We start from the raw sequence: 17,344 nt of genomic DNA on the forward strand, positions 1-17,344 counted from the left end.
ACAAATCGCCCATAAATGTAATTTCATACTTGTGTGGTTGTGGCTCATTTATTTTCCAGAAGTCTAAAATAAAATAGGTATTTCATACAAGGGTGGATTAGTATGTGTGGCAACTACTTAGAAAGGGATACAGATATTGCAAATTTCCTGATTAGAATAATGAGATTTTATTAGCTGGTTATAATAAACCCTCACAATTAAGAATCGGTTTGTAATAAAACCAGGTTAGTGATATCCAGCAGCAGAGCTTGTTAACTATTAACTATTACCTGATTTAACCCTTTTATTCTCCAGTATCTGAGGAGTATATTCATGTTTTAGGATCCTCGTTGGATTAGATTACGATATCTACCAAGTCCTTTGAATTTTTTAGGTACTTTTTTTTGTTGCTTGTCCTAACCTCCCCTGAAAAAAACAAATAGTGAAACGTGTCAGGACCAAAACTTTTTCATAGTATAATATGTTTTGTTTCCTCAGACAAAGCTGGATTTACACCTTATGAATGTAACTATTGGATTTTCAATAGGTGTATAAAAATGCTTTTATCTCTTACTGAGAAATCTTATTAGCCAGTATAAGTACCTTGATAGTCAAAAAACCCTCTTCCCCTGATTCATACTGATAATGAAGAGCAGTTGAAACTCTTCTTTATAAACTTGAAACTTCTTTAGGAGCTACCATGAATACATTACCATTATTTAACAGCAGGGGATTGCTAATCTTTGACTAAAGAAAGTCAAATAAACTTTAACCATATTCAACTCTTCCCAACCAAAATAATAATTTGGCATTGGATGCACTTTGACTGCTATTACTGGCAATTGTGCACATTACAGCTCACAATAAATTTGAAGATGAAGCAGGGAGATCCTATATACTAAACGAAGGAAGTAATTATGCACGGAACCAACCTGCGCACGCACACCACAACCGCTGCCCAAAGCGCGCGCGCCACTGCCGCTAAAACAGTTGTCATGGTGACATGTAAATGTGCCAAAGCAAAACAGCAGGTTTCAGTCAGTATTTAAATAAAACAAAAGTACACTTAGGGCTCTATTTATAAAGCAGGGAATTACACATTCCCTCATATATTCCCTAGTGGGAATTTTCCAGGTTTATGCATTTCAATGGCAGTAATTGATTCCCACCCCAAAAGAGCCCATGGAAAAGTATTATTTTGTTATCATTTCTTCTTTTCTACATGTAAAATTGGAGTGTCACTTTAACAATCTTCTTTACTACAGTTGTAGGTGGTGTCTGGAAAAGAATATTGCTTTTGGCTTAGACATCAACAAATCATGGATCTCATATCCCGTATCTGGGCTGCGATATTTGGAGTGAAATTACCCTGGGAGCCTTCTTTCCCTCCCCTACATTGCCATTTATCACGTTTCCCTACTACACAAACTTTGTTATCAACATATATAGTTTCTGAACACCCTGTTCTCCACTAGTTTAAGGTAATTCAGCTGTTTTGTACTGATCACACATTAGAATAAACTGATTATCCTTAACAGTGGGTAAGACTGATAAACAAATGGCACAGCACAAGATTTGTATTCATGATCTGCACACATGTTGGGCCTAAATCTAGTGTTGGACGAATAGCTCAGTGTGATCGATTCGGTGGCTATTCGATCGAATAGCCCTATATTTTTTTGGGTGATCGAACGCCGCATTTGAACACCATTAAAGTCTATAGGGGGGGGATTCAGGTTATTTTAGGGTAACTGTAGTATGTGTTCTTACATAGAAATTCTCCATCCAAGAACACAGTGCTCTTGGATAGGGAATCTCATACAGAGGACACAAGGACACATACAGAACAGTGTAGCGTGTTGGGAAGGTCCCACGCTCCCCAGGCTGTACTTATCAGCCTGGTGACAGTGGGAACTAAATTCAGATTAACTCTCAATAGAGAAACTCCATTGAGAGTTCACCTGGAGTTCGCCTGCAGTCACAGCTGGATGGAAGCACTTGCGTGCCTCCAATCAGCTGTAACCACGGCTCCCCCATCACCGGGCTGTACTTATCAATGATAAGTACAGCCCGGTGATTGTGGGAACTGAACTCAGATGAACTCTCAATGGAGAAATTCCATTGAGAGTTCATCTGGAGTCACAGCTAATTGGAAGCACTCACATGCCTCCAATCAGCTGTGACCGCAAGTTCCTATGGTCACGCCTGTACTTATCAGCCTGGTGACTGTGGGAACTGAACTCAGATGAACTCTCAATGGAGTTTCTCCAGAGTCACAGCTGATTGGAAACACTCGCATGCCTCCAATCAGCTGTGACCGCAGGTTCCCACACTCTCCGGGCTGTACTTATCAACCCTGGGAGCGTGGGAACTGAACTCAGATGAACTCTCAATGGAGAAACTCAATTGAGAGTTCGCCTGCAGTCACAGCTGCAGTCACTCGCGTGCCTCCAATCAGCTGTGAATGCAGGTTCCCACCTTTCCAGGGCTGTACTTATCAATGGGAACTGAACTCAGATGAGAGTGATTGGCTGAGGGAAGGTAAACCCTTATGACAGCTCTAGCGTCATCAGGATTTTCCTTTCCTCAGCCAATCATAGAGCACTAGAGGTGAATGAATGGGGAGATTTGTCCTCATTTAACCTCTAGTGCCCGGGGATCCCACACTGAGAGGAGGATTCCCACGGCTGTGCTCAGAATGAATGCAGCCGTGGAAATCATCTTGTCATTGTGGGATAACCTGTAAAAAAAATAAAAGTTACACACATTACACACATTAAATAAATTACTTTAACATTAAAGCCTCTTTTTTCTTTTTTTTACACATATTTTTACACACGAATAAAGTCGAATCCTGTGTTTTTGGGTCGGGTCTATCTGAATTTGAACAGCCGTATTCGGGTCGAATATAAGGACGAACCCAACTCGAACACCAACACTACCCAAATCATTAGCATCTAAAAAGTTCCTAATTACTTAAAATGGTTACAGAAATCCCTTCGGATTCTAAACAGCAGTTGTGGAAATCTATTGTTTTAACAGCTGATAAGGAAATCTAAATGTAAAAAAGATTTACTGGGGAAAGAGAAATTTTGTCTTTTGGCAAAAAACTGAAGAAGGTTAATAAAATAATCCTGAATATATTGATAGTGCATTGTGTTCAGATTAATAAACTCCTGTCAGCAATTAATTTTATTAAAATGCCAATAGCAGTTCTTAAATTCCCTTAGGCCAAATTGTAAGAATACAGACAAATTGTAAACTTGGGCAGGTAGAAATTGGTAGGCTAAATCTATGGCTGGGTGCTGGAAAACTCCAGCTGTTTGGAAGGGGAACTCCACATGCTGCTTGAGAGTTTAAGGAAAAGTTACACTGTGAATGTTTTCTGCCAGTGCTGACTAAGGATAGGGTTCAGGTTAATCCCCCAGAGGGTCCGAGATGAACTATTTCTGTTTGACATTTGCTATTTCTGTAACCGTTTGTAAAACATTAAAAAGTTCTCACTTCCAGTTGAATGTTCTTTGGCTGTTAAGACTGAACATTTTCAGAGTATTTTCTCTTTTAAATAAATGTTCCATGGCTTTTTGGTTAGGATTGAGAGTTCTTGGGGTATTTTTTAGAGATTTTTAGAGTATTTCCCTTTATGATCAAATGCTCTTAGACTGTTTTATCTGTTTTCTTATACACTGTTTTCTCTAAATGGATTTTTTAGAGAATGGTATACCACCCCTCTCTGTGTCCATTTTTTGTACATCCAGGGACTGTCCTGCAAGATGTTGGGAACAAGATATTCCTAAATGCAGGTCCCTTTTGTACTACACTAGGCCTAATTGGCTTGAGGTACTACTTGATGAACTGCCATGTGATCCTTGCATTGATCATATTGGGTTAGGCTTTATAATAGTGGAGGTCCATGTGGTGCTCCAATGTCCCAATTGATGTTCATGATAGCAGCCAGATCAGCATGGGTTAGGTCCCCTTAGGTAATACAAGTAAGTGGTCACAAGGAGGCTCAGTCTCAGTATGCCACACAGATGCATGTCACTTCAATATCCCAATGACAAAAACATCTGGAAATGTTGAACAATATAGCTAAACTGGTAAACCTTGAATCTATAATTAAAACAAAAATAACACAGTTATGCTTTGGTGCAGTAATTCTAGTCTAGGGTTCATCCAAAGGTTGTTAGGGGTTATTGATATTGGTTACTGATATTTTAGTTGTGTACCCCTTGGGCATTCTAGCCACAACAGTAAGGGGGCATTTTTTCCATTGGCCACCAATGTAAGATGTTTTTTTGCTGCCAATAAATTGGTTTTATCAGAGATCCCTTTGAGACCTGAACATACGAGGTTCTTCCAAAACAAAAAAGTAAGGTTGCTTTAGTTTACAAACCTTAAAGGACATATCATTTCTTCTGAAGAATTGTGAATGTATTGTGAAATGTATGCTTTTCAGATCCTTTGCATTCCATTATTCTGGTGTGCTTGATAGTACAATGGCCTTTCCTGGCATCTTATACCTGTCCTGACCTCTTTTTGTCTACTGACTTAATGGGCCTGATTTATTGAAGCTCTCCAAGGCTGGGGAGAATACACTTTCATTAGTGAAGCTGGGTGATCCAGCAAACGTAGAATGGATCTGGTCCAGGTTTAAAAACATTTGCATAGCAAACATAGGAGATAGCAAACGAGTTTGAGGAACTCCATTCCAGGTTTGCTGGATCAGCAAGCTTCACTGATGAAAGCGTATTTTCTCCAGCCTTGGAGAACTTTAATAAAGCAGGGCCAATGACTTTCAGCCAGAAATAAAAAGTCATCTGTTTGCTGCCTGCTTCAGTCTTCTCCCTATGTTACAACACTGTCTGCCCTGTCATTTGGCTTTTACGTTCTAATTGTTTCTTAGAATTATTCACTTAAATTTTTTGTCAGATATTATCAGAGTCCAAGAAACCTCTATGATTGTCACATTTCATTGGAGGATTCTCTGACAAAAACCAAGAATTTCCAAGATTTAGATGATTGTAGAAGTTCAAACATATCAATGGTGACCAGAGAATTCATACCCAGGGTCGGGAAATAAGGAAAAAAGGGACCATTTAGGTGAGCTGCTTCTATTGACTTGGTAATGACTACATGACTATGGGGTTGACAATAATGTTGGTGAGGTCATGGTAGTGGTAAAATCCTCATGAGGTATTGACTGAAAAACCCCATTCTTCACATCAAATAATGTTAGCTCTAAACCGTGCTGATTTTGTGCTATGTGGGCAAAAAAAGAAGCAAATGAAAGCCTGGAAGATTGTGGGATTACGTGGTATTACACTGAAGCACTTTGTAGCAAATTCAAATTGAAGAAAAAACTTGAGCATGAAATCGCTGCTGCACAAAAAAAGTAGAATCAGATTTTATGATTAAATTTTCCATATAATTAAAAGTAAACCTAACTGGTTGCTACTGCAACAACTCCATTTTTCCTGATTTAATTTCCTTTTGTTGAGTCAGGCCATATACTTAGTTCCATGCATGTTGGATATTTTTCTTTAAAGTCAAATTATTTGTGTAATTACTTTGTATAATTCAATATAAAATTTGCATACAAGCTAAGTTTAATATTTACCCATACTTTAGAATGACATTTCAATAGGAGGAGGGGAGTCATCAGGGCTGTGCAAGAAATGGAAGAGAGGAAAAAGTTTGAGTAGGTTGATGCAGAGCACATGTCACTGGCAGCTGTCTCACTAGCTGGAATACAGCTGATGTATTTCTTACTTTTCCTTTTTCTAAAGCCTGTTTAATGTATGCTGGATTGTTTTAATAAAAAATTGCTTTCAGTAAATTATTAGAATCCTAAAATCATAACTTAAACAATATAAAATCATTTTAACCAAGTCAGCTTTTTTAAAGCAGAACTGAAGTCATTGGTGGGTGGTGAGCTTCTGTCATAGTTTGCCCAGCATATTGCCAATTATACCATACCACACAATTACATTTACCTGTTTGCATGTGCCCTGAAAGCAATGACAGGTTTTTGCTGTCGACTTTTTGGCCACAGTGATCTTTTTCTGTTTTGGACAGTCATTGATGATATAACGCCTCCATATGCGCAAACGTTATATTTTTTTCTTGTGGCTTTCTCCATTAACAGCAGTGCCACATATACAGTAGGGATAAAACAAAATGCCACCAGGAGCCAGGGATTTTTTTTTTTTTTTCGCAAAAGAGACTTTGCATGTCTTTTTGTTAATTAGCTCTACCTCTTTTGTGTTTTCAGTTTAGGTCTGCTTTAATTATATTCACCTTATGTGCAATAGCAGTTTTTAAATATATATATATTGTTATCGCCTGTCTATTCAGTGATAACTTTGTCATTACTTAAGGTAAACTAGGTTTGATTGTCTTTAAAGCATTTTTCTAGTTTTGAAATACCAAGCAATTCCAGCTGTCATATTAACAGCAATAGTTGGCAGTATTAGCTCTAGAGGGAACAGCATCATCAGGGGGGTCACTTGATCTATAAAATGTTGCTTGTTAAAGTTTTTTATGGAGTATCTCCTGTGTTTAAAACCCTGCCTAAAATAGTTTTGGTCTGGTACTTACAGAGACTGAAGCTTAGCTTGAGCTTAGAAAAGTCCACAATGATTTCTATAAACCGGTATTCTAGTGCCTGCCAGAACCCTTTGTCCAGGCCTAGATTCATATAGTTGACAGGCTGAGCTGATCAACAGATGATGGTGGATTGTCCTGACCCAGGCAGTTCATGTACAGTAGTAGAGCAGGACCCCTGCAAACATTTCTATAGTTGCATACTATGTCCTCGGCTAAAGGGAACATTTGCAATTTATTGTGGTAATATCCTTATGATGACAGTAATTTTCCTACTGGTTTATGAACAATTTCAGAATAAAAATGACCATAGTAGTTCAGGAGAAAGTTTAATGAGTAATGATTTCATTCGGGTGGTGCACTGCTGACATCTGGTGGTCATTTATAGCATTTTTCTCATATAACCAGCGTTACTGGTGTACTGATTTACACCTATTAGTGCAAATCTTGATTTCCTTGATGTTTTTTAAAAAAAGTACATAAATAGGCATAAGACAATATTTTATCATATATAGCAATGACCTCTCTCTCCCCCCAAAAAAAGAGCATGTAGTGCTCTTTTCAATGACCCCAATTCTCAGCTCATTGTTTTGTAGCCATAAAGATTGAATCTGTTAGCAGATAGCATTTATAACTACGGTTAAAAACCTTTACTGTGAAACCTTTACTGTAAGAGACTTGAACTTTTTTCAGAAATTCAATAAATAGAAATATTGTATATATATTTACATTTATTTGAATGATTATCCAAATGTTCATATTTGAGCAAAGTAAATTCTTTGTTGCTGATTGCATAGAAATGTAAATATTCTAAAATATATCCAGATTACTCATACTGATGAAATGGATTTGTTTTATGGCTAGAATGTATCTTGTGGTGGAGATTCAGATCTTCAATGGAATTACAAGATATACAGTGGATTTTCAGATATAATATTTAAGCCCACACAAGTCCATGTGCTATATGGCTGAGATATTGTGTTTTTGGGAGAAGGGAAGGGTCTTGGTAGTGCAGAGATCAGAGAGGGTTTAGGATATTTTCCTACAAACATTCAATGTCTATTTAAAGATGTGCAATAGGTTGTAGTTCATTGCCACAAACATGTTATTGTGTATGTAAATGTACTTTGTGTTCAAGGAAGCCCACTAGTTCAAAATCTGCAATTTGTAATAATGGACCTTCCCATTGTATTGTTCTAAAGTGCATGTGCAATAAGGTCTCACCTATTGTGTGTTATGGTAATGTGTAGTAAAACCTGCATTTACCATTGTTGCCACAACACAGAAACATAAGGCTAGTCATAAAGTCTCACGTGCACGGGTTCAACAGTTCATAAGTATCTCATTCTATTGCAAAAGTGTACATGAACTTCACAATGCACAATTGTTATTTAAGAACAAGTATTTTAAGTAGCACCTCTTTTTTTTTAAATCTAATGGTATTGACAGAAAAAGTTTTAAACATATAAAAAGCCTTTTTAATTATTGGAGTAGTTGTCATTTTTTGAGTTGGGAATCTTTGTGAATGAAAGCAAGAGCTGTAAACTGGAGATGATAGTGAAGAAACAGAGGAACCCTAAACAATTCTCATATATTTTGCCCAGTTATCTCCATTTGAAGAACTTACTATATTGCAGTGTCTGCAGCAAAGCCAGACTAATGACAGGTGGAGAAATGATGTTGTCTAATTCATGTAGATGTCTACTTCCTGCAACATATGCTACCCCTACATCTGTGTTTTTCAGCTGGGGGTTCCACCAGTGTTTGCTAGGGGTTCAAAAGGCAATCTGTGACTCTCAGATAAAATTAATAGACACCTATATTCGTTTTGACCATCTGTAGGAATGGAAGCCTTCCACTGGCCAGCAATGTAAGAGGTATCCTTCCTACTGACAATCACACCAATATACTGTGAGTTGTGGATATAGTAATAATAGAAGTGGTTACCTACCTGAAATTTATTTCAAGGGGTTCCTCTATGTTAGAGGTCCAGAAACGCTGCTTTACACGCAGTTACAATAGATTTTCAAGAACGATCAGTTTTTAATTCTTTTGTGTCCAGCAACCCAATAAAAAGGCTTGTGTGAGACAAAGATGAAGAGAGAATTGAGGTTGAGCAAAAATCACCTGACAGACATGGTTGTATGACTACATAAAAGACATAGAGGGGAAAACCCCCTGTACTTCACAAAGTGTCATGTTCAGGTGAGCTTTAGTTGCATTTTACTTTACCTTAATGTTCTTCTAAGGTAGGACAACCCCTCTGTGCTAAGGGCCTGTGCCATTGGCTTTTGCTTAATTCTGCATTTCCATACAGATTTATGTAAATATAAAACCAGGTCAGTAGCAGGTAAACTGCAGATCAAATGCTTCTGTCAATGGATTGTGAATGGCCTCACAAGCCCAAAGTCCCTCAACACAAACCCTAAAAAGCACCCATAGACAATGAACCTAAGAAGACTTAAATGTTGTCATCTGTGACTTCTATTTCCCATAAAAAATAAATTGAAATGCCAGACAGATAAACTTCATAGAACATTTAAACGGAGAAAGAAAATAAAACAGCAGAGATGCACAGTTTTTACATTTAGATTACAAGCCAAACTAGTATTGTCTTAGAATCTGGACTACAGTGTGCATTTAATGGCATTCTTCTTATTTATTGTTGTTTTATTGTTGTTCTATTTCACATATGTTCAACCACAGTTAATTAACCTATTAGCTAAAAATTGAGTATTTTTTGGGGGGGTTTGGATACAACTAATAATGTAGGCATTTTTGAGAAATAAAATGTATTATCTTCATAGAGTTCAATAAATAATATTTTTATCCTTTCAGGTACACACTGATGAACACAGTACAACACATTTTTGACAAATTAATTAAAGCTTTACTTCTTAAATGTTGTCTCCTTTTTTATGGAAATAATTTATAAAGTTTCATAGATATGTGAGTTGCTAGGCCATTGCGATGATATTTGCACATACTTTACAAAAAGACCTAAAAAAAGTGTTTTGCCTTAAATGAGGAGAAGACATTAAACAATCTTTTTCTAACACACATGAATAAGATGTACCCTGCCCCGGCTATTAACCCCATCATGAGAGAAGAACCAAGAATAGAGGGTGCTCTTTTCTTTGCAACACGGAATGCAGTTGGCAATACAGCAGATATTAAAATATTGTTTACATTTCCCAGAACTTGATTAAATGTTTTCCTCTGCAGGATTCGTTCATAATATGTTTCCAGATGAGGGCGCTTGCCATTCCCCCAGTTTCTTCTAGCAAATCCAAGGAATTTCAGCCGATGGAGAGTGACAGCTAGGGAAATATCTGCCAGGCTAAAGAATTGTCCACACAGCCAGGATTCATTACTTGTGCCTTCCTCCTCTGCGGACAAGAAAAAAAATAGTTAATCTATTAAGAAACTTTTCTAACATGTAAGCATAACAAACTAAATTCACATTAGGTATATTGAGAAACTAATTCACATTAGTTAGTTTGGTCAGAGAAGAGTTCATGGACAAAAGTCTCAATCCATTCATATGACTGGGGGAATTCAGGTACCCGGTTGCATCCTATATCTGTCTACCTAACAATTATAGACATCTGTCAGTGGTGAGAGGTTTTGTGTGTATTAGATTAGATTTCACTTAAATAAGGAAATGAGACTATTAGTTAACAGTTTCAGCTGAAAGAAAATAATATCTATAATAAATTATATTTACATTGAGTATAATTTTACTGCCTTCAAGATTTATGGTGGCAGAATAATTGTCAGCATGTGAAACACTTCTAGTTTACTATCTATCCTACTTTATGTGCTATTGAGCAGAATTCCAGAATCCCTAAAGCTTGGTACCCCCACATTACCAGATACTCAAGTATAACAAGTATAGGGTGAATGTTGGAATTGTCTTAGCCACTTGAGCTTTCATACTTGCATACCCCTTAAGGACACACACAGGCTTTTCTACATGGGGTATGGCCCTTTAATTTGCCATGTCTTTATTTATGAAAATAGTTTGAGGTATCATCAGTGGGACACACAAAACAATTTTCTGCAATATATTCCTGTATATAATCTTATATATTTTAAAGAGTGAAAAATAAAACATCAGCATAAAACAATAGTCAGCATGAGAATAAATAAATTAGTTTGGGATTTGATTTGGTTTTACTAAATGGTATTACGAGGTCAAATAAAATATATATATATTAAAAAAATGTTTTAATTTGGAAGCTATAAATCTGCACAAAAGCATTTAGCAAAATATGTTATAACAATATAAAACACTCTTAGGGCCAAAGTGTTCTGCCGCCAGTTCACCCTCATTCCCATCTGCTCCCATTCAAGTGAACGCGGCACAGATCTCAAAAGCAACAACTTTTGTGTAAATCTGGATACCTGCAGTAAATTTGCTGTGTGTCATGGAGCAGCCCACTACACGGATTCACTGTTAAGGACCCTAAACACTACTGGCGTTTTTGGAGATACAGAGTAATTAGTCACATTCATTTTCCAGGGTAAACAAGTGCTACAGGGTAGCAATCCCAGGTAATAAGGTGAGGTTTAACTGGATGGATGAGAATGCTGCTTTGCCACACTGGCCAATTAGATTTTTTACCTGAGAGAATCTAAATGATTGCCATGTACTGCACAGTGCCTTTTGTAATGACACATTGCACTGACCTGGAGTTTCTTCACTCCGTCTCTGTAACTCCACCTCAACTTGATCCAGGACCTTTTCCAGCTCATCCAGTATTTTTGTCAGGTATTTTATGTTATCATGTTCCATCAATTTGTTCTACAGAGACATATGCATAAGCAGAATAAATATCTCATAAGGTAATACATTCTGATGATTAAACATAAATCCTCTGTTTGGCAGCAGTTTACAGGATCCAATTATTTACAACAGCATTTATATACGAGTATAGCCACTAATTAAAATTTATCATGTACTGATGTGACTTCAGCATTGCAAACAGTGACAGTAATACTGACAATTGACTCCATCACCAGCTTAGAAATAGATGGGTGTATATTTGATATAAGTGACAAGCCTCTTCTTTACAGACTACTTTGAAAAACATTTTATCAAGTGACAAACTTGCTTTAAAGGGCATACATGGCTTCAGTTTCCAAATCTGTATTCATGATAAGCATTAGTTTGTCATGTGTAAAAAGAGTCCCTGGTCCACCACACTCAATTATTTGATCTCAGTCTTTTTATTCATGAAAACTCATAGGTGGGCATTACCACCATTCATGTATAACCTCTTTTATCAGCCATTACTTGTCTGCATTGCATCAATGATGTGTGATTTAAAAAAATAATAAACATATTAAACATATAAACATATAATAAACATTGAATATTAATGCAGTGGGGGAAAGGGGGAATATATTCAGAATAATTATCAGCTTTAAAAGGTGCATTTTAATTATGATAGTCACAGAAGTACAGTCACTTACTTAGAACAAAGTTTTTAGCAGGCTATGTGTACTGTTCTACCCAGTCTGCAAAACTTTTTTTACTGTAAATAGCACATTTGCAGTCACAAAGGCAGGTGCAGGAGAAGCCATGTTACCAGTAATTCCCAGTCCCTGGTGAGAACTGACCATCACCAGGATCACTGATAACTTCTACTATGGCAACATTGCCACACTGGATAGACTAGTAAGATATTGGTCTGTCAATGTTGCCCGCAAAGGAGCAAGACAATGCAGTAATGTGAGTCAATGCCCATTAGGTAACATGCATTTAGAGAAATGGCTGTTGCAAACTGAACTTCTATGAAGTAGCCTATCATTATCTGGAGTTTTACAGGCATTTTTAAGAGAAACACATGCAGAATGATTTATTGCATACTACATACCTGTGAATATCAAACATATTAAAGTAAAAAGTGGAAATATATAAAAAAAAGTATTTTTTTAGTCAAAAATGAAACTTCCACCTGTGTGAAAAGCTACAAATAGGACACAGGAAAGACTTACTTTTAGGCGTTTCTGTTTCGCAATGTAAGCATCTTCAAGATCTGGATTTTCTTGAGCAAGTTTCTTAAGTTCAGATTCTGTGTTGCCAATTTGAGCTAGGTGAAAATGTAATTGGACAGAAAGTTTATTTGGATAACTCTTTGCTCTATTATAATGTAATAACATGAAGAGGAAATTAAACTGTTGAATATACAATAGCTTGAGCCCTTTTGGTGTGAAAAGCACAATATAGTGTCTACATAAGAAGATTTTTCAGTCACAAAAATATTTTGTAAGCAGCTGCTCAGAGCCCCACCAAGACAAAGTGAGGCACTGAAAGAGTCACACAAAGGTCAAGTTCTTTTTTTACTAGTCATTTGGACCTGCAGGTCCCTCTACAGATGCTAAAAACCAATCTGACTTTCTGAACTTTCTTTTCTAATTAGATTGTATACTAACCTCTCCAGTATTCACTAACTCGGATTGTCACTTTGCTAAAAATCTAAAGCCTTCGAAGACCCCAGATTTAATAAAGCTCTCCAAGGCTGAGAATATACTTTCATCAGTGAAGTGATCCAGAAAATATGGAATGAATCTGGTTCAAGATTCAAAACATTTGTTAGCAAATGCCCTCTTCTATTGTATGCTGTGCTATTTAAATATAGTTTATTATTAGCAAATGACTTTGAAGAAATTAATTCCATGTTTGCTGGATCACCCAGCTTCACTGATAAAAGTGTATCCTCTCCAGCCTTGGGGAGCTTTAATAAATCAGGCCCATTATGATTTCTGTAATCATTGTTTGTGTGGATGTGGATGGCACAATTTTTAATATATGTCCCTATTGGAGAATTTTCACTTTTACTTTCTGTCTCTTAATAGCTCCTACAAAAAACTAGGAGGAGTTGTTGTTACTGGCACAGAAATTCTATTCCTTCCCCATTGTCTATACTTACAGGAAGTGAGAAAAATCTCCTCCATAATTAAAAGATTGGAATAATACCTGGTTTTAAGATTTCCCCTCTCTATCACAAAAAAAGGAGTTTGAACAGTTCTCAGATTCCCTGGCAAATACTATATTTGTCAGTTTGCCAAAATATTATCCTGTGAAAGCAAAGTCACTTATTAAAGTATAAGTATTAAATGAAAATTTGATACATACTACGAATTCTGGATGTGGCATATGCAGGAATCATGGACTCTGCTGTTAGCTCTGGGTGTAGGATACATCCATGAGTGTAAGCATCAATGGGTAAGGAGTCCAGTAGTTCTCTATAGTGCTGAACCCTCAAGTAGTACATGCTCCCTTCTTCTGGAACAAGCCTTGCTGTTTTTTCTGCACATAACACAGAAGAAATATAATCAGATGAATACCCATGGGAGTATTAAATGGAAGTTTGAAGTCACCTGGAAATGTTTACCGCAAACACTACATTTTATTCATTTTTACAAATACTAAACCTCAAATAATTCGAAAAACCGTGCCTGGGGCCATGTGTTTTATGAATGGTAAATGCGAACACAACTACAATGCTAAAGTCTATGTGACCTGTAGTGATTACATGCAGAGTGGCCAGAAATACAGCGGGAGTTGTACCAATCCCAGCATGTAAACTAACTGATGTGCAGGACATAGAAGGTATGCCTTCATGATGGTGATTAGCTTTTTAGAAAGAGGAATGTCTGACTGCTGAAAACCTGTTAGGCTAATTGTACTTTAAGTTGGCTTTAACAGACACAGGAGTGTGTTCTGTGAGTGTGAAGTACAAAGACTTAGTGCTGGCTGCACATACTGTACCTGAAGCACCCTTCAAAGGAAAACCTTTGGCCTTCCTGACACAAAAAGCTTTGGCTCTTTAGGAAAAAGCTGAACTTGTCAACTCCTTGTGCCGCTTGTCCATATTTATTGGTATATGAAGATGCCAATCATAGTGGTGAGTCAATAGAAATGCATTAAGAAATGGGGCAGCAAGCCATGACACTGCCTGCAAGTGTTAGAGCTTTGCTTATTAAATAGTTTAAAATTTGGCTAGAACAGGGATCTTTGGGAGGCTGGAGCAGGTGACTGTTCTTTATTACCTGCAGCAGTTTGACGCCCATACTACCCAGTGTCAGAATCTCTTTAAAATACCACAAGCTTTAAGTTGCCTATATTAGTAAGTTTAATTGCAGAGGGAAGGAATAGATGCTTAAAGTGGTAATAAAAAATGATTTATAGATACTATAACAGCGATTCATGAGAAAATGAGCCTTGCACACAAGACTTAGTTCATGTGGGTGTGCATGCCTGTGAGCTATGTGTGACTGAAGCACTACATGTAGCATCTTATCTGTGGTTGTCCATGTGAATTTATAAGGGGCAGCAATAAGTAATTTATTAATTACTCTCACACAATAAAATGTTCAACCACTGGTTTATTAGGGAGCAGCACAGAAGTTGGGGTGCAAACCACTGCAAACCCCCTGGGAATGCCAGTCTGAACTAAATCCTAGGGTATGTAAACACGCCAGAAGCTTTTCATCTGATAATTGCTTTAGGGCTGACATCGAGCAAGAATCTGGCATGTGTACAGCGCTAGTCATTATTTTTTTATCGATCCGACCAACGACAAACAATCATAGTGAAGGGAAGAGAGTGCAGTTGGGTGCGGATTCGTTGTTCTCCCCCTCCCCTGTATGTACATCGCTTGTTCATACACCGTGCAGTCTTTTGCGGTTGAAATAGATTGTGAAACATCCTTTCCAACAACAATTATTGAACGCCTGTATGCAGCCTTAGGGATTTTTATGTGTGTGAATCGAACATGTTTAGAAAAAGAATCACTCACCAAAATAACAAATATTGTTGACTCATCCATACCAAAAAATTAGGTCTGAGGAGTTCCAACAACATTGTAATATATCTGGAATACAACATTACATATTACTTATATGCATGAGACAACAACTTACCATCAGTAAATGTCTGTTCCAGATAATCAATAATTTGTGTAGCTTCACAGATAATATTTTCTCCATGAACAAGGACAGGAACTTCTCCTGATGGGTTAAGTCGCATAAACCATGGCTCATTGTGCTCATTCAATGGTAGGCTAACATCATGCTCTTGACATTTCAGACCTTTTTCCGCTATAACCAGTCGTACCTGAAATCAATCAGAAAGAGGAATGCCACAGATGTCACCAGAATAAAAGATGGTTATGGGTCCTAATCAGCCATTTCTCCTGTACTCTCTGCATCATATTCAGTATAGCCTAATTTCTCACTAATTTCGCAAAGGTTGTGCTAGCTTGTTTCAGAAATAGCAAAGATGGGGATATTACAAGCAATGCTATAAAAGTGTCTTCTTGGACAGTATGTGCCCAGGAGTAAGGCTAGTCAGTGGGGGCTCTAGCTATAATAACCTCCCCATCATTGCTTGTCAGTGGGAGCTCACGTTGTAATACCACCCCCATCATTGCTGGTCAGTGGCAGCTCAGGTTGTAATACCACCCCCATCATTGCTGGTGAGTGGCAAGCTCAGGCTGTAATAACCCCCATTATTGCAGGTCAGTGTCAGGTTTAGGCTGTAATAACCCCCATCATTGCCGGTCCATGGCAGACTCGGGCTGTAATAACCCCCATCATTGCCAGTCGGTGGCAGCTCAGGCTGTAATAACCACCATCATTGCCAGTCTGTGGAAGGGTCAGGCTGGTATAACCCTCATCATTGCCGGTCAGTGGCAGGCTCAGGTTGTAATAACCCCCATCATTGCTGGTTCATGGCAGGCTCGGGCTGTAATAACCCCCATCATTGCCGGTCAGTGGCAGGCTTAGGCTGTAATAACCCCCTTCATTGCCAGTCAGTGGCGGGGCAGGCTATAATAACCCCCATCATTGCCGGTCAGTGGCAGGCTATTGCCAGTCAGTGGCAGGGTCAGGCTATAATAACCCCCATCATTGCAGGTATTTGCACGGGGCACTGTGGTTGTCCCTGGTGTGGATCATTACACAATGAATACAGCCACCCTATAAGCATTATTAGGCAGCAACATATGACATGTCTGTCCTTTTAGATAACACTTTCCAAAGGAAATCAGGGTGTGCAGATGAGACTAATATTTAGGGTGGTGCATAGAACCAATGTCAGGGAATATTGCACATGCACAGCAGGCTATAAGGTTGATACACATGTGCGGAGTGCCCATGTATGTTTATAATCCAGCTTTTCTTTGAATGAGGAGGGGGTTACCCATCATTGGGTATTGATGCAATGTGATGGCAATAAGAATCGGTTGGGTAGCAGTGCCATAACACCCCATCTATAGGCCCCGCTATGTGGGTGAGGTCCCGGTCCGTGCACTGACACCGCACAGCCGGTGATGGAGGCCGGGCACTGAGCTGTCCAGGTGCTGAAGCTGAGCTCACCTTCTGTGAGGTGAAGGACTGAGTCCAGTGATAGAGAATCAGCTTCTCCTCCACGGCCACCGAATCCGCCGCACCCTCATCCATATCTACCGGGGACAGAACCTCCGTCACCGGGGCCGCCACCTCCCGCACAGCATTGTGGGAGCGCAGAGCGTCTCCTATAGGCTGCAGCCATTGCTGGGTAACCCTGGTGATAATATGTGTACATATGTAATGCAGGCTGGGCCCCTTATAGAATATTCATTACCATGCAGTGTCAGTGATATAGAGAGAGGGTATAGGGGGACATAGCATGACATAAGGAGCAGAACAGGAGGCAAAGCGGATACATATAATGATATAAATCAGAAAGAAGACAGATAAAATCATT

The 17,344-nt window shown here is 38.3% G+C and overlaps 1 protein-coding gene across 1 annotated transcript; it reads right to left on the minus strand.

The window, feature by feature from the left end:
* Positions 1-7,296: 7,296 nt before the first annotated feature.
* On the minus strand, positions 7,297-17,110 carry GDAP1 (ganglioside induced differentiation associated protein 1). Its single transcript, XM_072411040.1, has 6 exons — positions 16,975-17,110; positions 15,520-15,712; positions 13,730-13,903; positions 12,589-12,683; positions 11,278-11,392; positions 7,297-9,974 (listed from the first exon to the last, which is right to left on the minus strand). The coding sequence occupies exons 1-6, from the start codon at positions 17,056-17,058 to the stop codon at positions 9,586-9,588; spliced, it is 1,050 nt and encodes a 349-aa protein (XP_072267141.1). The 5' UTR covers positions 17,059-17,110; the 3' UTR covers positions 7,297-9,585.
* Positions 17,111-17,344: the final 234 nt, after the last annotated feature.

Source organism: Pyxicephalus adspersus, chromosome 5 (genome assembly GCF_032062135.1).
Source record: "Pyxicephalus adspersus chromosome 5, UCB_Pads_2.0, whole genome shotgun sequence".
NCBI classification, from domain to species: domain Eukaryota; kingdom Metazoa; phylum Chordata; class Amphibia; order Anura; family Pyxicephalidae; genus Pyxicephalus; species Pyxicephalus adspersus.

Excerpts from the sequence above, each read along its gene's own strand:
- GDAP1 (XM_072411040.1), bottom strand. The coding sequence starts at position 17,058 with ATGGATGAGGGTGCGGCGGATTCGGTGGCCGTGGAGGAGAAGCTGATT. Across the intron at positions 12,684-13,729 it reads TGCCACATCCAGAATTCGTA|CTCAAATTGGCAACACAGAA; the intron begins GTATGTATCAAA and ends ATTTTCACCTAG. Across the intron at positions 9,975-11,277 it reads ACGGAGTGAAGAAACTCCAG|AGGAGGAAGGCACAAGTAAT; the intron begins GTCAGTGCAATG and ends TCTTGTCCGCAG.